This window comes from Taurulus bubalis (genome assembly GCF_910589615.1).
Source record: "Taurulus bubalis genome assembly, chromosome: 1".
Classification (NCBI taxonomy): Eukaryota; Metazoa; Chordata; class Actinopteri; order Perciformes; family Cottidae; genus Taurulus; species Taurulus bubalis.
Window position 1 is genome coordinate 20,197,063 of NC_136589.1, and position 23,817 is coordinate 20,220,879.

The window sequence follows — 23,817 nt, forward strand, 5'->3', positions numbered from 1 at the left end:
ATCTGTAAAGGCTACCTTGAAGCGCTCTGCTTCCATATAGACATAGGAGGTGAAATCTGATTGGATAAAAGCTCTCCTTAAAACAAGCTGCCGGCTGGAAGTAGAGCAGAACAGAGGAAGACAGGAGCTGTGCAATGAGAAAATCAGCTAATAGGGAAAAATAATAATACATGTAGTGTATTTGTGAAAAAAAATTAAATTATAAAATATCTATAACTTTAAGGCTTAGCTGGACCTGACGGCCCACCACTGAGGTGCAGTGTTGTCCATTTTCTCTAGTTCAGGACGACATTACACAACAAAAACGACAGTGAGAGTCAGGCAACAAAAGCAACAAAAAGTTTCACTCACAACAACACGGTGTTGAACCTGTGTAGTGATGGGAAGTCCTGTTTGTTGGACATATCCACGTCCTGCCCACCCACAATAGGTGGTCTTTCTCCATGGCCAATACTACGCCACTACCTCTGACCATGCAGAGTCACATACATGTGTTTAATTTGTGCCTCCCCCACAAACATGGATTTTAATTGACTTTCCGTTGTCATTGTTTTCGTGCTGAGGCTTAAGTGTTTTAATCCCAGTGACTGTTGGAGATGTTGGGGTCAGGAGGTTAGTTAGGAGGCGGTGAAGAATTAGCTGCCTGGTTGAATGTGTCCACACATGCTGATGACTTTTTATTGGTCAATGTTAAGATGTGGTGTTACAGTGGCATACATGAAGTCATAGTCAGTGAACTGACCAAGTAATGTCAATAACACAGCAAAATCGAGCTGAAGGTTGCTAACATTAGCCCAGTATGATATCAGAACAAGACTGTAGCAGTTTCATTGTGAATGAAATCAACCTTATATTTGAGAGAATGGCTGTACTACATCTTCTTTCAAGGGTTTGTATGTCTGTCCTCAAAGCTAAATACTCAGAAGTAAATTCAAAGGCTCACCGGAGCTGTGTGAGTGTTCTGTCTTCTGTAGCCAGGTAGTGGATCCTCTCCTCCTCCATCCCGGCTCTCTGTCTGAACGCTGCCTCTTCAGACTGAGCCAGCCGATCATACATCAGCACCACCAGCTCCTGACCCGCCATCCGCAGCATTGAAGTCACGCTCTCCTGGTTTGAGAGCTGGGACACAGGGAACAACTCAGGAGTTTGTACTTAGCTAGTGGTGAAGGCAGGGTCTTCCCCCAGGCACATTGACTATGCAAGTAAAATGGGGCCAAAGTGTTCCGGCCCCATTTGAGTTCAGCAATGGTGTCCGACGAGGGGAGATTTCGTCTTTGTCAATGTCACAATGTAAAACTGTCCTTTCCTTTCTACAGTCTGGTCATTTTGCAACCATTTCAGCTACTATTGTGATGATGATGATGATGATGATGATGATGATTGGTGTTGCCTTGATTCTATCAGCGAGTACAGCGATCAGTACCTGTTGGTGTCTCAGGTGGTTGAGTTGCAGCCGCAGATCACACACATTTCTCTTCGCTGACACCAAGCTCTGCTGCAGCCCACTGTCAGAGGGAGGGGCCGGGAGTGCCAGAGGGGCGGGGCTGAAGCTGTCAATCACAGCAGCTGGGACCTGAAGCTCCAATGACACTCCTGAAGGTCAAAGAAAGGTCATCATTATATTCAGAGCATAAGCATGTAGTCAGGGGCAGGGAATGTTAAACTTATATTCATCTCACCAGATCTGTTGTTGAGGAGTTTGTGTTCAATATTGTCACTGAAAAGACACACATATAGAGTTACATAATAAACATAAGCATCCTCGATCTAGCCAGCGTTTACACAGTGTTCACAACTCATGTAATTTTGGTACCTGTAATATAAAAAATGGTCCAGTACAGGTCTACTTTATTATCATTATTAATAATTATTTGCTGGTTCCTGGATGTTATAAACTACTTTGGACACATATGTTGGATTCTAAAGAACCTATTGGATGTGCTGCTGTTAGATTACAGGGTCATATGGAACAGACCTGACAGTGTCCTTGAGTCCTGAATCTGGTCCCATAGACAGAGCACTATGCACCAGACCTGCTAGACTGGCTATCTGCTCCTCCATGGCTTTCATCCTCTCACTGCAAAAGAGAAACACAGGTACTGTATCCATCCCATTAAAACACGAGGTAGCTCTGTATTAGGACTTCTTGGCCTATTGTGCTAGTACAGACAAACCCTGAAGTAATATTCACCTACCTGGAGATGCTACTGTGTGTACTGATGTTAACTGTGAAGATGTGGAGCATAAGAGAGATCTCTGCTCCATGTCTGATGATATAGTGAGTGCTCTCTATGAAGGCAGGAAGCCCGACTACAAGCATACAAATAAGACTCATAACATCAGACCTGGTTGGAACGAGTACCGCGCTGAAGCCTGTGAAGCTTTTGAAGCATGGGCTATCCCAGGGAGACCCCGACCAGAGCCTGTGCTCGAGTACCAGAAGCTCACTAATGCAAGATATACATATGCCATTCACTTCATTTGTAGAAATGAGCCATGAGGGCTGACTCCATGGCCAAGAAGTTGACAAATAATAATGTTGTTGATTCTCGGAACGAAGTGAGAGTTCTTAACAACTGTAAACCATCTTTGCTGTCCACTGTTGATGGGGTTTCAGGAACAGACAATATGGCTGAGTTATGGCGAGAGCATTAGAGTTCCTTATTCAACTGTATCAAAAGTGATTTGTATAAAATGATGAGGACAATGATGAGAGTAATGTGTCACATGAGGAGTACCAAGCTCTAAATAAGCTGTCTGATGGCAAAGCAAGTGGTTTAGATCAGTGGTTCTCAAATGGGGATACGTGGAGGCACTCCAGGGGGTATGTGAGATAAAAAAAAAAAATCTATTTAAAATTAGCATCCATTCAAAAATCTCTTAAAAATTGTTATTTAATAAATATTCAATAAAATATAAGTGTTCATAAACTGAATTGTATATATTCTATATCAAATCAGACACTGATGGCACAGCGCTGTGTATTTAACCTATTTTTCAACCAAAAATGATTTTGCGCTGGTTAGGAGGTACTTGGCTGAAAACATATTTCACGGGGGGTATATCACTGAAAAAGGTTGAGAACCACTGGACTGTGCCCGTCATTAAAGACAGCTCTGTCTTTAATGACGGCCTAGATCATTACATACTGCCAAGAGTCCTAGAAAGAATCCTGCTGGACAGATTATGAGTTTATTAACTCCACTGATAACCAGTTGGGTTTTAAAGCCAAACATGCCACTGAAATTGTCAACAACTATAGAGGTCAGAACTCATCCATCCTCATGTGTTTTATTGACGCCTCCAAAGCTTTTGATCGTGTTCATCATAGAAAGTTGTTTGTTAAATTGAGTCAAGGAGGTTTCCCCAAACACACTCACTACATGTACTGTCTCTGGTGTGGAACAGGATATTAAATACAATGCCAGTAACAGTGCTATATTGAGCTGGGGAACCAAAGAGGATAAAAATCTAAAATATCCTGATTTCAAACTATCTGATCACAACCTCTGTGATAAGGTCAAATGTCTTAACAGGACAGATGACAGATGATGATATTTATAGTCAATATCGTAGGACGTATGCACAAGCAAACATTCACTCAGGCAGGTTTAGTGTGTGTACAGACGGAGTGAAGACGTCTCTGTTGAGAGCATATTGTACACACTCTACTGCACACTGTGGTCAAACGACAAAAAGCCTACTGAGACTTCAAGTAGCTCATAATGACGCCATGAGAATGTTACTGGAGTCGTGTCTGAAGTTGTTTACAGATCTTGTACTTTAGCACTGACATAACAATGATAGGTCTATATGACTGACAGATCTCTTGCCCGCTGTATTTGATGTACTTTTCCAAACACATAGTGTGTATTCTTGAGGTCTAACAAAAAACAAACAATGTGGTCACCAACTTGTGCTCCATAGCACCCCCAGTGGCCAAACGCCACATGGCACTCTTAAGCACTCGTTTGAGAGTCAATAGTGAATTTGGATAAAGAAGCAGAGTTTGTGATAGTGTGAGAACACTTGAGGTGTGAAGATGTCCTCCAAGAAGACTCAGTAGAATAGTCCTGAATACACCTCGTAAAGCGCCCACATTAAAGAAAGGAAGTCGCCTGCTGTCCGCTCACCTCTGGACGTTACTGGCAGTCACATGACCCTGAAACAGTCTCTCAGGTTGACCCAGCGAGCTGTCCACAAACACAGACGAGGTAGAGGATGACGAGCCACTTCCTCTGCTTCTGTTCACCATCTCCACTGTGGCTCCGGTACTGTCCCGCCGCAGGGACCGTCGACTAGGAGACATCCTCTCTGGAGACACCAGGCCCGCCCCCCCCACCATCTGCCCCTCAACCATCCTGACTTCACTGACTCTGTGAGGGGAAGAGGGCGGCGTTTTGGTTCCCAGTTGAGGAAGCTGGCTGTCGCCATACTTCCTGCTCTTCTGCCTGGATGGTGGAAAAACAGCTGGTTACATGGTCAGAGTATGGTGAGTCCCACCGGGAAAAAGGATGTTAATGTATTCCAACCAATTACTGATCAGTTCTTCCTCTCAGCTTACAGCAAGATGGATATTTACCCATATTTAGTAGAAACCCATAGTATTTACCAGGACTGGCAGTAAACTAGCTCAGCTCAGCCTGATTGCTTATGAGTCCTAATGTTGGCTTTGTCTGCTAAGCAATGGAGCACCAAAAAGGTCAAATGAAAGAAAAGTTCCAAAGTTCTAGGAATCAGACCCTGCAGCTTGTGAACACGTGAACTGTTTGTGAATGATCTGGGCCCTATTTCTCGTACCTGACTTACTGAGTTAGCGGGCTAATTGTCAGGATAAGATGACGTAGGTCTGGCTTTCTCGGTTTCTTGAAGCAAGCTTAGATTAATATCACCATAGCAACACATCCAAAAATTTAAACCTGCTCCCTGGCAGGCTTACTGAAATTTACTGGATAAGATGGACACTCCCACCGGACAAAAACGACAGCTCACTTCCTCATTGATGTATCGATATTAGTTATATTAGTTTTATAGGGAGAGAGTTCTTTCAGATCGCCAGGATCCATCCTTTACATCATCATGACTTCCTGTACGCGGCGATATAGATTTTGCCGGCAAGAAATACTTTATTTACGAAAGCTTCTCGAGCCGCGGACATTGATCACTACAGACATAGACTATCACCCGCTGCATGCCGCGCTGTTCTTAAGTTTATTTAGCTCTTAAGAAACTTATGGATGTGTTGAAAGCACTCATAATTATATGACAGTGTTATTAGTACACTATACATATCATTATTGTAGAACATGATTAAGGTGGACTCATGATTAGAATACAAAGAATCACACATCATTTATTTTCACTGCTTCAATTGATTGAATTTCTGATTATGAATAATACATACATACTGATCCGCCAATACACATATTCAAACTCCTAGTTATATGGTAATCTACACATACATGTATATATATATATATATATATATATATATATATATATATATATATATTTATATATATATATATATATATATATATATAATACATGATTCATACGCGCATACAGTACATATACCTCATAAGTATATATTTATTCGTAAATATAATCTGATTGATTTGGGTGATGAAGCACTTAAAATTTGCCGATACATTTTCTCAACACTGACGCATTTAACTTGTCTGATATATTTGTGACGCTTATGTCTCACAGCGGGGGCAAGTGTTAAAGTTGCGTTGACGGCAACAACGTTGCAAAAACTTTGGAATATTCGCAACGCGTTTGCTGTGAATGACTACGGTATTGACTTCCTCATATGCCTTCATGATCATCTCCTGCTTCTCATTAGAGAAATAAAAAGAGGTTCCTCTGAGTTTATTTGCCATTGTACTGTTAGAACATCGTGGTGTCAGTGCTCGATTATTATCCCTTTTGAAGAGGAGCGGGCGCGCGCATTTATCCAGATGACTGACGTCTGGATAGAATTAACGAGACCGTTTCAGCGCGGATCAGCCGTGAAGAAACCCAGATAGCCTGATGTCAATCATCTCGCTAATTTAAGCTGGAGATTAGGACATTTGCTTGACTTTGTTTAGCCAGGTACGAGAAACAGGGCCCTGATTGAGCAGCCTCCCTGTTTCTGGATGGGGTTACTGATAATACTCCTTAAATCACTTCAGTAGGCTTTCATTATGAAGCAGTCATAGTCAACACAACCGTTTATTTGCCAGGAATGTTTACACAAACGAGGAATTTTTCTTGCCGGAAGGTGCATAAACATTAGGCATGAGACGTTAGACGAGACAAACAACAATCAACAATCAACAATCAACGACAACAACAGTGCAATGGGTACTAAATTAAGTATAAGATAAAGATAAAGTGCTCAGACAAACAGATAACGTTAATATAAGTATATGTTAAAGTGACATGAGATGTCACTGAGGTCAGAGCTGACAGCAATAATCCATATTAACCAAAACTAGTAATACTGTGTGATGCAGTAGTTGCCATGGTAGCAGGCTGAAGCTGGTTTATGACCTCACCTCCTGATCTCTGAGTCGACCTTTAGCCGGCCTGGGCTCTGTTCCCATAGCCAAAGACGGACAGTGTGTATGTGTCTGCATTGGGTTTAAACCAGTGTGTGTACCTTTGGAGGAAGCGGGTCTGCTCCATCAGGGGTTTGATGGAGGCCCGGTACTGCTGCAGGCCCCCTGGGATTCCTGTGTACCCCACATCCACCATATCTGCAGTGAGAGACGGAGGAGCGCTGCACTGGGACGAGGCCATGCTGAGCCGCCCTCCGTCCTGCAGGGAGGAGCAGTAGGAGCCTGGGTAATGTGGTCCTTCTCCACACAGCACCAGGGACATGGTCTTACTGCTGGCAGCGTCCTCATCTGTCACACACACACACACACACACACACACACACACACACACACACACACACACACACACACACACACACACACACGTAATGTTACCATGGAATGTATTTCATGTGTTATCTACAGTCAGACTCCAGAACTGTATCACCCATTAAGGAAACCAGGTCTGGTAAATTATGACAAGTGGGCTACGCTTTATTAACTCTTTCACTGCTGCTGCTGTGCTTTTAAAGATCAAAGGTCCAGCTTCCACACCTTTGTGCACTAAAGCTGACATGTCACTGAGTCCGATGCTCTCACATGTGTGACCTTAAACTGAAGGACTGAAGACGGACCGCTCCGTCAGCGCCACAGCAGTGCTGAACAAAGGAAGGTACAGTTCAATGCCCCCAGATGCTTTCTTGAGTTATGTATCACTTTATTTCCTTTTACCTCCCTGTCAATGTGCTGTATTTGAGGTGGGTTCTTGTTCTGAGTGAGCTCAGCAAACCAAATTAAACTATGTTAGCAATAAAATATTGATTCTGGAATCTTGTATAAATCCCTTTAATTAAAATGAAGGCTCAGCCTCTTTAGTTACCCGTTGCCATTGTGAATAGTAGTATCTGGGCTCCACTGATGCAGGCCCTTGTCTCAGAGGAAACACACTAGAGGTGATTGAACTGGAACTGGAAGCTCTTCCAGGTTAACCACCTCAGCTCAGGTTAGAATAAGAGTTTGTTAAAGCTGCTTCTGGAACAGCAAGCTGCTCCATTGCTCCGTCCACTGGACGGGTTTACACTGTTACAGTTGATATGAAACAAACGTTATACAGACCACGCCCCTACAGTCTGTATAAAGTACAGTAAGTAAAGTTAGTGTCTAGTTGTGCATGTGAAGGTGTTTAGCATGTGTTCATGTGTATTAAGGTCCCTATCAGGTGAGCAGCTGGTCCTAAGGACCCCCACAGGCTCCGCCTCCAGGCGTCTCACCAGGCTTCACATCCCTCCGCTCCAGTATCGCGCTGCTGCTGGAGCACAGAGAGCCGGATCGCCCCACGCCGGACAGCCGTTCCCGTGGTAACGTGGTGCTGCCTGGGTCCCCCGTCTTGCTCCCGGTGCTCCCCCCACCGTACGCCATCCTGGAGGGGGATGAGGGCATGGAGCGGACCATGGGCGGGGACATGGAGCCCTGCAGGGTGTGCAGGGTGCTGTGGACCGGACTGGGACTGCTGTACAACACCTCTTTGGAGATCTGCAGGAAACAACCAGAGAGTCGATACCGTTATTCAGACATGGGAATCATACACCTACTGAAGAGGTCCATCATATTCACTACAGCTTCCTCCTCTGTCACTTCAACCAAACACGTGCTCCTAGAATCTTAACAAGAATTGAATGCTGTGTTGGCGCTTTAGCTGAGACTGATGCTCTTCTCAGGAGGACAGTAAGTGTTTATCGTATTTGACTACTTAAAGTTCCATTTTAAAGCTGCACTAATCAATGTTCCACATGAGCAATGGATCAAATGACTTAGTGGCATGTGTCATCATTGCAATGAGAAGCAGCTGGAAAGGAGTGTGTTTCAAAATGAACATCGTTGATACAAATATTACACATTAGAAGAAGTAGCCAGGAATACACATTCCATGCACTTATTGTTCATGTTCACCCCCCAAAAGAACAGAATACTTGATCTCAACCTATAGATAGAGAATGAAAAAAGCTTCAGTATTTGGACTGGTACATTTAAATGTGGCCAGCTGAGGGAAACCTGGCTCTAACGTGATGTCTGCTTGGGGAAAAACTGCTTTTACAGGCATGCAGGTGTGTGTGTGTGTGTGTGTGTGTGTGTGTGTGTGTGTGTGTGTGTGTGTGTGTGTGAGTGTGTGTGTGTGTGTATTGTGTGTGTGTGTGTGTGTGTGTGTGTGTGTGTGTGTGTGTGTGTGTGTGTGTGTGTGTGTGTGTGTGTGTGTGTGTGTGCGTGTGTGTGCACACACTGTGGTAAAAACTCCAGAGTGAATCAACATGTGTGAGCTCAAACTGACTTCAGCTCTCCACAGCACTGACTAACAAGCTGTCAGACTGTGACTACCGGACTGATGCAGGACCAGCCAGTGCAGGCTGCTGCTAATGCTGCCAATGCTCCTGCTGCTGCAAATGCTCCTGCAAATGCTCCTGCAAATGCATAGAGAGATGGTGAAGAACAACTTTAAATGATCACATATTACCTTCTGCTGTACATTACAGATATGCATAATGTGTATATGCAACAGAGCAGCAGCAGCAGCGCAGCAACAGCAACAGCAATGTACAGCAGAAGGTAATATGTGATCAATAGGGCCCGAGCACTGACGTAGTCGGAGTCGAGGACCTATTGAAATGCTAAGTATTATTAGGGCCCGAGCACTGACGTAGTCAGAGTCGAGGACCTATTGTGCACTGACGTAGTCAGAGTCGAGGACCTATTGTTATTCGAATGTTTGTTTATTATTGTCGACCTATGCGCAGGGAAAAGAGGTGCTTGGGATAAACCTACATTCTTCAAAATTGGCACACCCATCCGACTCGGCGAAAATTTGAATATAATTTGGGTGTCGACCAAAAGTCTGAGAAAATGTCTCTATAGCGCCCCCTTTGGTTGTGAAAGCCCACCGTTTTTGCGAACTTTGACCGATTGACTTTAAATTTTACACACATGTCCGGGTGGGACTGCTCTACAAAAAACTCATTCGTGAAATTAAAATGCGCCTAATTAGATTTTCCGCCATTTTGAATTTTGTAAAAAACACATTTTTGCCTACTTCTCCTAAACGATAGGTCCATTTCTTACGAAACTTCCTGTGGATCATCATTGGTTCAATGTGGTCAAACGATATTTTCAACTTTGTTGATATCTCTTTGCGTTTAGAAGTTATTAACCAATTAACCTCTTAGGGGCGTGGCTCAATATGTCAATACACATAACTTCCAAATTACTTGGCCTATCTTCACAAACTTTGTAGCATATGTCAACACCGTGTCTCTTAACGTACCCAAATTGTTTCATAATATTCAGACACTAGAGGGCGCTGCAGTGAACCGCTCAATTTTGGCATTTTCCTTGTTTTCAGGCGTTGTATTCTGACGAACTCCTCCTAGAGATTACACACGATTGATTTCAGATTCGGGCAATATGATGTTGAGACCTTTGCAGGGAAAAGTTATTTCAGGATTTTCAAAATATCAAACTATGTGAGCGCAGAGCAGCGGCAAAGAGACACCATTTTCCATGAAAATGGAAGTTGTTTTAACTCGGCCGTATATGATGGAATCTACTCCATATTTCTCATATGCCATGACCTCTTGACCCTGAAGACATCCATATGATCATTTTTAATCCTAGTCATAGCGCCACCTAAAGGCAACAGGAAGTTACATGTTTTCTACTTGTACACCGTGCTCCTCAGAGATTATTCAGATCCCTCTTTTAAATGCGTCGGAAGAGACTTAAGACATTGATAATGCATCACCTTGAAGATTGTAAGGATCCGTTGAACGGCGTAGCGTCGGTCCGTCGCAGAAGTTCGATCCTTCGCCATGACCGAATAAACCGATGTAACTCAACTCCACATGATAAGATCCTTTCCAGGTTTCACATGTTTAATCAGCCTCCAGGCCTGAAGACATGTGCAGTCTAATTTTTTATTAGAGTCATAGCGCCACCTAATGGCAACAGGAAGTAAATATTTATATACTTTGGCTTAGTAGGTCGATCAGATCGACATCAAATTCCTTCTAGACAAACATAAGACTTTCATGACGCCAGCCCCCAAAGCATTTGACGTTTTGTGTAACGCTGTTGCCGTGGAAACCCATCCTTCGCAGTCAACAACGAAGGTACTTTTGAGGTAGGGTGTAGTTACCTGATATGATTTTAATGCTTCAAAATCACAATTCGGCTCGATAGCGCCCCCTACAAATATTAATTTAAGCAGCCCCAGCGCTACGGTTGACCTACATGTATGAAACTTGGTAACCATATGTAACACATGTAAACTTAAAAATAACTCTCTTGGGACCATTCTCTAAACCGTACAGGAAGTCAGATAGCGCCCCTTAAAAAACATGTTTTTTTTTTTGACAACCTATGAGTTGTGAAAGGCCACAGTTTTCCCCCCTTATCACCAATTGGCCTTAAATTTGGCACACATGTCCGGGTGGTTCTGCTCTACAAAAAGCTCCCAGAGAACATTTAGCTCCACCGGCTTAGAATTTCCGCCATTTTGAATTTTGTGAAAAAACATTTTTTCCTCAAATCTTCCTAAACGCTGGCTTTGATTTTTACGAAATTCTCTGTGGATCATTAAAGGTTCAATTTCATCACAATATATCAAAAGCTTGTTTGTATCTCTTTGTGTTCAAAAGAAAAGGACCCATTAACTTCTTAGGGGTAAATTCAACTAAATTCAACAAAGCAGCCCTTGCAGTACGTTCAACATAGATATACAATATATGTATGTACCACATATAAACTTAAAAAAAACTCTCTTGGGACTGCTGAAGCATTCCAACTAATAAGTTGAATAAAGAAGTAGATAACAATAGTTGGAATGCTTCAATGGTGAAGCATTCCAACTAATAAAGAAGTAGATAACAATAGTTGGACTGCTTGAAGCATTCCAACTAATAAGCCCGCAGAACATGAAGTGCGCTTGCTGCAGGGGTCTATGACCCCTGGCAGCTGAAGCCACATTTAATAATCAGTTGAATAAAGAAGTAGATAACAATAGTTGGAATGCTTCAATGTTGAAGCATTCCAACTAATAAGTTGAATAAAGAAGTAGATAACAATAGTTGGACTGCTTGAAGCATTCCAACTAATAAGCCCGAGCAATAACATGAAGTGTGCTTGCTGCAGGGGTCTATGACCCCTTGCAGCTGAAGCCACACTTAATGAGGATCAGCCAGCACAGTCTCCGTCACTATCTCAGGCAACACGCCATCGCCTATGGTGAGTAGGGATGGGTATCGTTTGGGTTTTTTCCGATACCGGTGCTAAACCGATACTTTTAAAACGATACCGGTGCCTAAACGGTGCCTGAACCGATACTTTTTTATTGCCAAGGCAATTTTTTTTTTTCAAATTGAACAATATTATGAACTAGTTAAAGTATACTATAGATATAAATAAATAAATAAGTACATACAAAACACTTGACTTCAAACTACAGCTTCAAACCTTTTAACTTAAAAAAACACCGTAAGGAAGCACCGAAATCTGAGTTGCTTTTCGGTCCGGTAGGTACCGAACGTGTTGGAACCGGTGCCATACTGGCACCGGTTCTCGGTACCCAACCCTAATGGTGAGTGATAACTAGTAATTATTTTTTAAATGATTTAGTTCGCTTTAGCTAGCTAACATTAGTTAGTGGCCGCCCAGCGTTTCTGAGATTGGAGTGAGAGACGTAGAAAAGGTGATGTTGTGATCTTCGCAATAAAACATCTTTGATGTGACGAGTCTTGGCCAATCAGCAGTAAGATGGCTACAGCGTCTCTCCAACTTTTATCCTATCCATTTCCTACCCTGGTTATAATAAGTGGAACTGTGCTCAGTGGTTAGCATGCCCGTATTTCCCATCAGAGGATTGGTGGTTCAAGCCCCGGCTCCACTAGTCCATGTTGATGTGTCCTTGAGCAAGACATTTAACCCCGAATTGCTCCCCGTTGCTGTGCCTACGGTGTATAGAGCAAATGTAAGTCGCTTTGGATAAAAGCATCAGCTAAATGTAAAAAAAGAGTGGAAGAAGGCACAAAAGCAAGAAGTGACCTGTTTTTAGGGCTCGTTGTTCAGTCTTCCTTTATGAATGCATAACGTCCCTGATATAAAGTCTCTGACAATCTACACACACACACACACACACACACACACACACACACACACACACACACACACACACACACACACACACACACACACCATTCCATCTTAAATGACATTGTAATAGAACATGTGATCTATAACGCCCAGTCCACCTCTCCATGGAGAAGTTTAACTCATCTTCAATTGCCACTAAAAAAGATGTAATGTTTGATACCCGTCGTGTAATTTGTGTCACTTATGTTGTACGGTAATACTGATCATTATGAATGTCTGTCAATTTGTAACATTTAAGGATATCCAATATCTTTGGCCTGTTTGCTGATATTTTTTTGTTTTGAAATGTTGAAGTCAGTACAACTCTAAATACAGAAAATGTCATAATACATAAAACATACAAGGCTGAAATAAGATGTGTCAAACACATTTTTGTCAAGGGGCCGCATGCTGCCCATTTTGATCTCAAGTGGGCCGGACCAGTCAAATCATAGCATAATAACGCATACATAATGACAATATTTCTTTAGGTATTTGCATGATAAACCCTATTTTAAAGGTCTTTCTACAATAAATTAGAAACATAAAGACCAAAAATTCAGACATCAGCCCACTGTTTACCTGCCTGGACTCTCCTCTGCAGATTCCCTTGCTGTTGAGCAATATGTGTAGTAATGTCAGACACCAAAACAGTTGTGACTGTGGTTCAATGGTTCTCATGCCCGGCTTTCAAACAGAGGATCAGTGGTTTGAGTCCTAGCTTGGCTAGTTTTTTGTTTTTCTTAATTTTTTTCTTTTTCTTTTATTTTAAGAATTAGCCCGGGGGCCGGACTGGACACCCTGGCGGGCCGTATGTTTGACCCCCCTGATGTATATGATGCAAACTTGGTAACAACACGGGTGAATGAACGAGGAATTTTTGTTGTTGGGAGTGTGACTAGCAGAGATAAACAACAGGCAGAGGAGAGAGGAGGCCTCCTACGTCAGCATCTTATCTGTTGGACTAGCTGCAGCAGACCAGACCCCCCCACAGACAGAAGGCTCCACAACCAGGAACTGCCAACACAGCGGTCGTGAGGAATTGAGCATTTTATAAACATCCCAAACGTATGGAGGGAAAGTAGAGACATGTTATCAGGACAGCTGGAGAACATAAAGCATGGACATTGTCAAAGTCGTCCTGCAGCAGCTCACAGAAGCACATGACCTCACATGACCTCCAGCCCACCGAGGTGAGGTAAACAGTAGTCCTTTCCATGTGGTGCCTTCTGTCCTCAGTCCTCTGGACATGTCCACCATCATGTCCACCATCAAAAGAGTCTCAGCGTCTGCAGCAGTCTCGTGTCCTCCAGAAGACCAGGGACACATGCTGGCTGCTACTTTGTATTGGAATTCTCCTGTTTACCCGTCAGACTGTTCATTTACATCTTCACAGCAGCAGAGGACTAAGTACCAGTCCCTGTGATACACTGAACATGTTGCACTATGGAGCGCTTTAATGCTGTTATGCTCATGTCTTCATACCTTCGTATAAGCTAGTTAACCCAGTTTAACCTACAAGGATCTCTGACGGCTCCTGTAACCTGTTTTGTCGTCAAGGAGGAAACTAATTCATGAGGAGCAGAAACAGACTGGAGCATGAGTCATCTGTCTAGCAACCAATCACAGGTGTCCTTCAATGACATGATGAGAGGATGATAACTGCCAGAGACAATCACACCCTCCCCTGCAAGAGTCTGACAGGAGAGTGAGGACTGCATGTGACTGATAGACTAAATGCAGCATTAGCCAAACACTGTGATGTTCTGACCAACCCAACATCACTGCCAAGTCCAGAACCTTTACCTATCAGACTGAAACCAGTGCAGACAGCAAAGAGAATGCCAGGCCATAATTAGGGGTCAAAAGGAGGCAATGCCCCCCTTATATCCACATGTTTAGTGGGGCCTTGTTGAACCTGGTCTCTGTTCAGAGGGGCCATGCACTGCAGAGCCTCAGTACTCTGTGATGGAACACCATCTCCTGCATGCTGATCCACTACTGGTCGATTTAACATTCACTGGGTCATACTTGTTCATGCATTGTCTATTCTTGTTCATGCATTCTATTTCCTGTCATGTTCTACACACAGAACATCGTATTTGCAGCATCTGTGTATTGTTACAGTTAGTTGTGTTCACTTAAAACACTTTGAGATGTCGAGAGAAGGAGCTGAGAAATGAACCAGCAGATCTCTAGAACCTGAGCTACCGGTTTAATAGCAGGAATATATTTCTCTGCTGATTGTTCATGGAATATGTATAAAAAAGACTATGGCTCAGAGGTTAGCATGCCCTTCTTTCAATCAGAGAACAGGTGGTTTGAGCCCCGGCTCTGCTAGTCCTTGTCGATGTGTCCTTGAGCAAGACACTTAACCCTGAATTGCTCCCCGTTTCTGTGCCTATGGTGTATAGAGCAAATGTAAGTCGCTTTGGATAAAAGCGTCAGCTAAATGTAAAAAAAGAGTGGAAGAAGGCACAAAAGCAAGAAGTGACCTGTTTTTAGGGCTCGTTGTTCAGTCTTCCTCTATGAATGCATAACGTCCCTGATATAAAGTCTCATCTGTAATGTCAGAACGAGGTTGGAACATGTGTCCTATCTGCAGGACAGAAGCAGACAGGAGACTCACCCGACCCTCTGCGTTGGCCGGCCTGGCATGGCGGGCGAACACGTGTGCTGGGTCTCGATGATAAACCTTCAGACAGGAGTGGGATGTGATGTTTCTAGAAGAGAACAGAACACACTCAGTGACAGTTTGATGTGGGACGTCCCACACAGAAATTAAAAGGCTGGACTGGAGCACTGTGCTGTATGGAGCTCACCATTCACATGTGTGCTAAAAGATTATTAAGATTTGGAGTCACGTTGAAATCTGGTGGAAGGCATCAGATGTGGTCTCTATGAGGAGACTGGTCACACTGTCGGTAGGACCGTTCCATCTTATGACTATGCAGTGTGCAAAATGTCATAAAAACTACATTTAGAATAGTACTTATTGTGGAGTAAATTCTTATTTTGCGGTAAGTTTTGCATTCGTTCCTATTTGACTGTCTCTGTCTTCTACTACTGTCCTCTGTCACCAGCTGCTGCTGACTTGAGAGAGAGCGAGAGAGAGAGAGAGAGAGAGAGAGAGAGAGAGAGAGAGCGAGAGCGAGAGAGCGAGAGAGAGCGAGAGAGAGCGAGAGAGCGAGCGAGAGAGGTTACAATCATACCAGTACAGCGAGGGGAAATTATTTGATGCATAGCTGCAGAACCCATCCACAATGTGTAAGCAGCCTCCGCCAGCACCACAGGAGAAAGGAAGCTTTGAGTTAGCTTCTCTGACTGAAGATCTTTTTACCTGGGTTGTTCAGCTGATATTCCAACAGTGCTAACCTTCTATTTCTGATGGGAAGTCAGAAGAGCTTTGCTAGAGTTAATTCCAGCTTGTTCTAGCTTTATCAGAGAGCATTCAGATCTCCAGAGTCGCCCTCTGAGACTTCTGACTGGACACACTCAGGCTCCGTGGGGGTTTTTGAAGGGCCCTGTTCAGAGGTCAGTCACTGCATCTGCCCTTTTGCTCACCTGATATCCTCCAGGTCGTAGTACACGTTGCGATTGGTGTCTTTGATGTAGACGGCCATGTTGGGAGAATGCAGCATCTTCATGGTGAGCTGATGAGGAAAGGCGCTGACAAACAGAGCGTCCAGAGCCACCTGACTGCTGACCTCAGCCGGCATCCGGACCTGTTTGGTCTCCCCCCCATACTGCAGGTACAACACACCTGGAACACATACATACACACACACACACACACACACACACACACACACACACGCACACACACACACACACACACATGGCTCTACAGTGTGATAGTACTGACACATCCATCATTCTGAATGCACCTCCTCGCATGGAACTGTATATTCAGTACTACACCTATACAGAGATGTATTTACATATCAGTATATTCATCCCTCAAACACAATATCGGTGACACAGAGTTTGTCACGGTTTTGGGTTGTTTCCTGTCTTATTTTGTAGTCCGTGTTGCTTGTGTACTCTGTGTCCCCGCACTTTCTGCCCCTGTCATTGTCTGCCTTGTCCCTGATTGTTTATTCCCTTCACCGTTATATTAGAAGGGAGTGTTTGTTGACCATCTTGTATAGTTGATGTTGAAGAGATCTCAGGGTGTTCATTCTACTGAGTGCCATCATGTCCTCATCCATTATGGAGCAACTATATCCATCATAATGCAGCTCGTGGATTTGATGGAGTTGAAGAAGGACTTAGGTCGTAATAAAGGGATTGAATAGATGGCAGACGGTAGATTCAAAATGAGAATGTACAACCAAAAGTTTGCAACAAATCTAGAGCGATTGTAATTTGCGTTTTGGCCCCCCCAAAGAAAAATCCTTTCTTGACAAATGAAAAACAAAATAATTACAAAAGATAGCTTTAGACAATTCATTCTACAACTAAAGTATAATAGATGAAAAAAAGCAATTTCAATAAAATGACCTAAAGCTAAAAAAAGAGTTGAGCCAATACTTCTATGAAGATGAAAATGACCATTATAAGCTTCACAAAGATGTTATTTATGGACGGTTTGTCAACTCTTCATCTGTTCTTTAAAAGCCATGCAACCCACTCAGGTATGTGGAGCTTTTAAAGATTCTGACAGTAACCACATCACAGTGGGCTGTCCCCGCCTACAACAGATGCAATAAGCATGTAAATATGAGGATGCTTTGAAGGCACAGCTTGGGGTTTTGTCACAACTCATTCTGAATATGAAAGCTGTGTGCAGTTAAACCAAAACAGTCACTAGCATTAAATGAATAAGATAAAGCACATCATAATATGCTGCGTTTATCTACTGTACTCTACTGTTTGTTTACTGTACTCTACTGCGTTTCTTTACTGTACTCTACTGCGTTTCTTTACTCTAACTCTTTACTGAATACTACTATACTGTGTTTCTTTACTGACCATATTGTCAACACATAGCAGGCTCCACAGGATATCCATGTCATATCTGCTGGCAAAGGTTAATAATAGGTCAAATCCTTGAACAAGTTGAATAGTAAGATATCACCGTGGTGCTAGTAGCTTGTTTCCCTCTGGCCTCGACTCAGACTTGTCAGTTGTAGTCATACTATACAGGTGTTTTGTGTGCGCGCATGCTTTGACCTACCAGGTGACCTCTCTCTGGTCTGGCCACTTGACCTGCCCACAGGTAGACTTGATCTGGCTTTACAGCCCCTTGTAAAGGGTACTGTGGGAGGCAGCACCTCTCCATCAGACATGGTGTCTGAAGCCAGAGGGTCCTGCTGCTCCACCAAGTCGAGCACACCTGCACAGAAGGGGCTTTCAGTGGACCACTGGATGGAATGAAAGAGAAGAAAAGAGCAGACTGAATAACACTAGCATTCTATGGGTTTCTAGTCCTGCAGGGAGAATGATGGCATGGACATGTAGAACCGAACAGCGAGCTTGAATGATGATGATGAGACAGCCTTTTTCTAAAGGGCAATATGCTGTTGTTACAAGGAGACAAACATTTCCACAGCAGCTTCTTCCACTGCTGTTAGGCACCACAAGGAAGCTTTTAGTTCTATGTATTAGTGACAACCAGCACCTACTACTCATTAGATTATGAATTTCTGTCATATTAATTGAATGTGCTGTAACTCTGTTACGTTGTTAATTCTGGTCACATGACATATATTGCTTCTGTCCTTCCGGGGAGAGGGATCCTCCTCTGTTGCTCTCCTGAAGGTTTCTTCCTTATTTTCCCGTGGAAGGGTTTTTTCTATTTTTTGGGGAGTTTTTCCTGATCCGATGTGAGGTCCTGGGACAGGGATGACGTATGTGTACAGATTATAAAGCCCTCCGAGGCACATTTGTAATCTGTGATGTTGGGCTATACAAAATAAACTGAATTGAATTGAATCGCAAACTTCAGGAGTCTAACAGGAGTCTAACAGGAGTCTAACAGGTGAATAGCAGTGGGGAGAGCACACAGCCCTGGGGGGCGATGGCGCTGATGGTTTGGGTGCTGGATGTGATTTTCCCAGCCTCACCTGATAATCTGAAATGCATTTAGGGTGTGTCAAACTCCCCTTTTGCTAATTAACAGCACATAATCTGGGTGCAGCGTAAGGCACAAGGAGCAGAGGGGTTGTATTTAGTCTCTTAATTAATCATAGGTGTGTTTTGGCCAAAACATGAATTAAACCAGAGTATTATCTCCCATTTCCTTTGAAGCTACGCATTTAGATAAAGGTTTTGGCAAATTGGGAGAAGTGACAAGTTTTCTGCAGTGGAAATGTTGTTTTTGAAAGGCTAAACACCAACTTGTTTATGCTCACTTCCATCTGAGAATGTGATTGCCCAGGTTGATCAACATAGCATGGAGGAGTTAGTGCTCTGGTGAACATGACTTTGCCAAGTTGAATGTATTCTTCGAAGAGCCTAATCACATCTTCCCTGAGGTCATCTGAGAGTGCTATGTCCCATGTGTCTTTGACTGGACATTTTCCAGTCTTTGCCTCTTGGAACGTGAGAATATCATCGACGTAGCTGTCTTCCTGGAGCACCTGACGCTCCACGTTGAGGTGGGTGAAAGGTGCAAGGTTTGCGGTCTCACGCATCGCCAGCTGTGCAATGGTTTGTCCCCAATGTTTACCCTTTTGATTGCATATTCCGCCAGCTCTTCATCTTCTGAGTCTCGCCAGAGGAATCTATGCAGGTGTACTTCTTGATCCTCCAACCAAACAGAGTTGTACATCTTCTTTATATCACCCAGGGCAGCATGTATTCCACACCTGAATTTGAGCAGGACAGCGCGAATCTGGTTGAGGACGTCTGGACCTTTCATCAGTAAATCATTCAGGCTCACACCTCTGCACTTCTGGCTGCTGTTCCACACACATCTCACTGGGATTGTGACAGAGTGTGGGTTAGGAGCAATAAGGTGACTCGCATACCATACTGGTCCTTTCCAGTCGTTTATTGCATCCTTGGACAATTTGATTGCCGCCCCTCAACCATGTCATGCACTTGAGCAGTATAGGCAACCTTCCATTCCGGTTCCTTGGCCAGCTGCTTTTCAGTTCTGAGAAATGTAGCCTCGACTGTCCTTTTATTGTTAGGCAGAGAGGCTGGATCTTCCAACCAAGGATATCTGGAATGCCAATGTGGTTCTTTGCTGGGGCTATCGCCTTTGACATACAGTAGGTGAGGCCTTCCTTCATTATTTCAACCTCCCTCTACACAGCAAGAGTCATTTCTTTGCCGCCTGGCTGGCATTTCCCGCAGCGGCAACCCCCGTATCTCGGCTCACATGCTGCACCAATGCTATCCCATTTCCACCACTCAAGGAAATCTTTCTTGGTGGTTGACGTACTTGAATCCTGAAACTTGGCGCTAACCTGTTTGTTTCGTAGAAGAGTCTCGGGGATCTTGCGAGTGAGCTCCTCGTACTTTACAGCTGCTGCTCTCATTGACCTTGAGTCTTGGACATGTGGGCTGATAGTGAGCTCCTCAAAGAGGTCAGGATGTGTTCCGCCAACAGTCTTTCCAAGAGGTCCGTCCCAAAGTACGAGGTCTCCAACAGCTTTGATTTTTTTGTGGAGCTAATTGTCCTTCTCTGTGGCTTATGAGCAAATGTACTTCCTTGGGTCTCACAAGTTCATCAAGTGGAGTGGAAAACTTGTGCAGCTGCTCCGGTGTCACATTTTTGTGGACATTTGCTATGCTGTCTAGTCCATAACAAACCAATTGATGGGGTTTGAGAGTGCCCTTGGGAGTCTTCACTCGAATCCTTAGAAGGTAACGCTTTGTCTCCACACGAACCTTCATCCCTCCAACTCCATGGACAACAAGTGTAATTTCTTCACTCCTGAGGTTCAGTTCGCTTGCAGTCTTGTGGGTTATATAATTTGTGTCCGAAGCCAAATCAATTAATGTCCCAATTTTTTGCCCAGCATTTGCTGTGACCTCGAGGAGCATCATAATCACTGGTAGCTCTTGCAGTCCACTTTCCACAAGAAGGCTTGGTGGATCTTTTGTAGTACTGAAGGCTTTTGACGCAGTGTTGGAGAACACATCCCGACATTGTTTTGCCAATTCTGGTGAAAGTTTGTGGAAAAACTACTCTTGATCTGCTGTATGCTTCCTCCTGGTTTTCTCCCTCTCTGGGCCGAATCTGTGCTTCTAACCGATGGTGCTTTTTCTAACCGCAGCATTGGGGCACAGAGAGAAATGATGCTCAGGAGCTTGCTCAGCTCTGCAGACTTGGCTTTTATATAGAAAGTCAGTTTTGCAGTATGAAGCGTCATCATGAACTTCAAGGCACCTCTTGCATGCTCCCAACTTTCTTACTGCAGCCTTCTTCTCTGTTAGCTTTAGTCCACGAAACTGGTTGCAAAAGTAGAATTTTTTTCTTATGCTTTCCATCAACACAGACTACACACCCTAAATGATCATCTTCTGATTTGGTAGACTTGGTTCTAGCATATCTTGGCTCGGTTCTGGTCTCTTTTCTACTTGGTTCCTCCTCTCTTAGCTGCTCGAGCTGCTCATGACAGTCTCTTGGCATTCCTCAAAGGGCAAGAGAACATATCTCTTGCCCTTTGAGGAATGCCAAGAGACAATTCTCTGATGCCACTGCATTTCCCCTGTCAGCGACATAGACAAGCCATTCCTTCTTCAGAACTTCTGGAAGTTTACTTTCTATTGATTTTGTGTCTTCAAGGTAGCTCAAATCTTGAAGTGCCTTCTCCACAGCTTGGATTAATTCCACTATTTACGTGGCTGCTGACTTCTGGCAGCTGGCATTCTCTGCAACTCCTCCACAATATCAATAGCGATAGCAATTTTATTGCCATAGCGGTTCTCTAGAACACGTAAAATGTCACCTGCCGTATTATAGCTGGTCAGGTGAAGGTCTCTTGCGATTTTATCATCAAGACTGTTCAGTAGTTGAAACTTTCTCCCTTCTCTTGAACAGGTCGGCTCACCCTGCTCCTAGAGTGCATCCCAATCCCTTTTCCACCTGTAGAAGTCACGTTCATTCCCAGTAAACTTTGGCAGGGCTATAGGTTTCAGTCTGATGGTGGCTGGTGTGGGCCCAAGTGGTCTTTCCCCCTCCTCTTCTTTCCTAGCCTGTATGTAGTCAGCCTTCCAGGAAATCAGCTTGGGAAGGAGGAGTTCCAGCCTCCTCATGCGGCTCTGAAAGTCCTTTTGCTCACTTGGTGGGATCCATCGTTTCCACCCACTGTACACCTCCTTTGTGGTCTTTACCAGTCCTTGCAGGTGGTCGAGCATGAAGTCGTATGCCTCCTGGCCACCATCGGGCCGCACATCAGCAGCAAGGTCACCCACTTCCTCTGCTGCCTGCAATGCTGTTAACAATTCAACATCCCCGAAGTTATCTCAAAGTGCCTCCTGAATCAGACTTTTGACCTCCTTTAGCTTTCCATTTCACTCATTGAAAGTCTTTGCTATGTCGGCTTTTTGCTGTTTAGTTAACACAGCATCTTAACCTGCCTCCAGCTCCGCCTCCAGTTCTGTAATGGATCCAGTCTCCACATCTTCATTTGCACCCATGACTTTCTCAGCTTTTATGACATTATTGAAACTGTCTCTGAGCTCTTTTTCAGACATGTCCTTGTAGGTCCTGGTAATGCTGTTGACCAGACGTGTAAATAATCTTTTTGCTGTAGTTCGCTCCACCTTGAGTTGCTCGACTGATTTCTCCATAGCTAGATCCGTCATGTTCGAATCCACTCCGTTGTTGATTTCAGTTGAGAAGGTAAGTACTACTTCAATGCTTCATATCTTTTCACTTGATTGTCTTCTTTTCCCAGGATTCCAGTTTATTGCTTCTGCTGTTCCAGCTCAAAGCTCCCAGATGTACTTTTCCTGGTTTTCCAGACTTTCCAGTTTTTGGTCCTCGGTTTTTCACTGTCAAGTTCCCGTCTTTTGACCTAGTGCATTTCCCCACTTGAAAGAGAATGGTGCATCTACCACACATTTGAACTGGATTCCACTCAAAATGACAACAACATTTCCTTTTTCTTTCTCCTTTTATTCTGGAGCTTAGATCAAAGCCATTTCAGTCATTTCCATTCGCTCCATATAGCAAATGAGAGAGGTGAAAAACCTTTACAGAGAAAACAGAAAAACCCACATTTCAATATGCCAGCAAAAGCACTCTTTCAATTTGTGATCAAGTACCCATGCATTCTGCATAAGCACACAACCTACATTCACCACCTACAGATCCCCAGCTGTACTTCCACCAACATATAAATGGCAAACAATATAACAAGACGCTCCCAGCTTTTGGATTCCTGTTTTTCTGTTTGTTCCCCATGCCTGTTTTTCACTCCCTGTTCTTCGATTCTTGTTTTGGAATCGTTCCTCGGCCTGTTTTAAGCCTGACCTGAGTTTGTTTGTATATATTAAATTTACTTTGAACAGTTTGTCGGCATTTTGGGTCCACCTTCTTTCCAGATCCTGACATGGTCGGAGCTGATCGGTCTGATGTGGACTTCCTCTTGGCAGCCGAGTCATGTGACTTGGTCCTGTGAGCAGACATCGATGCACGGCCACTCAACTGATGTTTACAACTCGACATGTGCACGAATGCAAACTAGCACACATACAGACTTACCCATGTGCATGCACATACACACTGAGTCACTACACTGTAATGACAACATTGGGCTGAATAAGGCCCATCCACAGGACTCTGCTACACCAGGATGAACCTTCATCTGTCTGGTCACACGACACCCTGAGCAGCTTCTGTACTCATTAGGAGATATAAGGACCAAGCTGTTCTTGACAGACACCATACTGGGCATCAGCTGGCTGTTGAACGCTGGTCTGGAGTCAGTACATCAGAGAGAGTGTGTCTGTTATGTTAATGCTAATATGTTTAATCACGAATACACACAGTAATGATGCTTCATAACTACTACTACTCCTGCTCTCTGTCCTAATGTAAAAGATAGAGTATCATATTCATGTCATATCTTGTGATCACACTTGAGAGATGCAG

The 23,817-nt window shown here is 43.8% G+C and overlaps 1 protein-coding gene across 1 annotated transcript in view; it reads right to left on the reverse strand.

Annotated features, from left to right (window-relative positions):
- Positions 1 to 22,526, reverse strand: part of LOC306744144 (sickle tail protein homolog) — a gene marked incomplete at its 5' end in the record, with an annotated part of 46,263 nt that extends 23,737 nt beyond the window's left edge. The window contains 12 exons of the mRNA XM_079226728.1: positions 944 to 1,119; positions 1,424 to 1,593; positions 1,680 to 1,717; positions 1,976 to 2,077; positions 4,134 to 4,451; positions 6,650 to 6,845; positions 7,859 to 8,120; positions 15,391 to 15,484; positions 16,326 to 16,524; positions 17,941 to 18,127; positions 22,053 to 22,153; positions 22,295 to 22,526. Coding sequence (XP_079082854.1) covers positions 944 to 1,119; positions 1,424 to 1,593; positions 1,680 to 1,717; positions 1,976 to 2,077; positions 4,134 to 4,451; positions 6,650 to 6,845; positions 7,859 to 8,120; positions 15,391 to 15,484; positions 16,326 to 16,524; positions 17,941 to 18,127; positions 22,053 to 22,153; positions 22,295 to 22,526 — 2,075 coding nt within the window. The remainder of the gene's footprint in view (positions 1 to 943; positions 1,120 to 1,423; positions 1,594 to 1,679; positions 1,718 to 1,975; positions 2,078 to 4,133; positions 4,452 to 6,649; positions 6,846 to 7,858; positions 8,121 to 15,390; positions 15,485 to 16,325; positions 16,525 to 17,940; positions 18,128 to 22,052; positions 22,154 to 22,294) is intronic.
- Between the last annotated feature and the right edge of the window lie 1,291 nt (positions 22,527 to 23,817).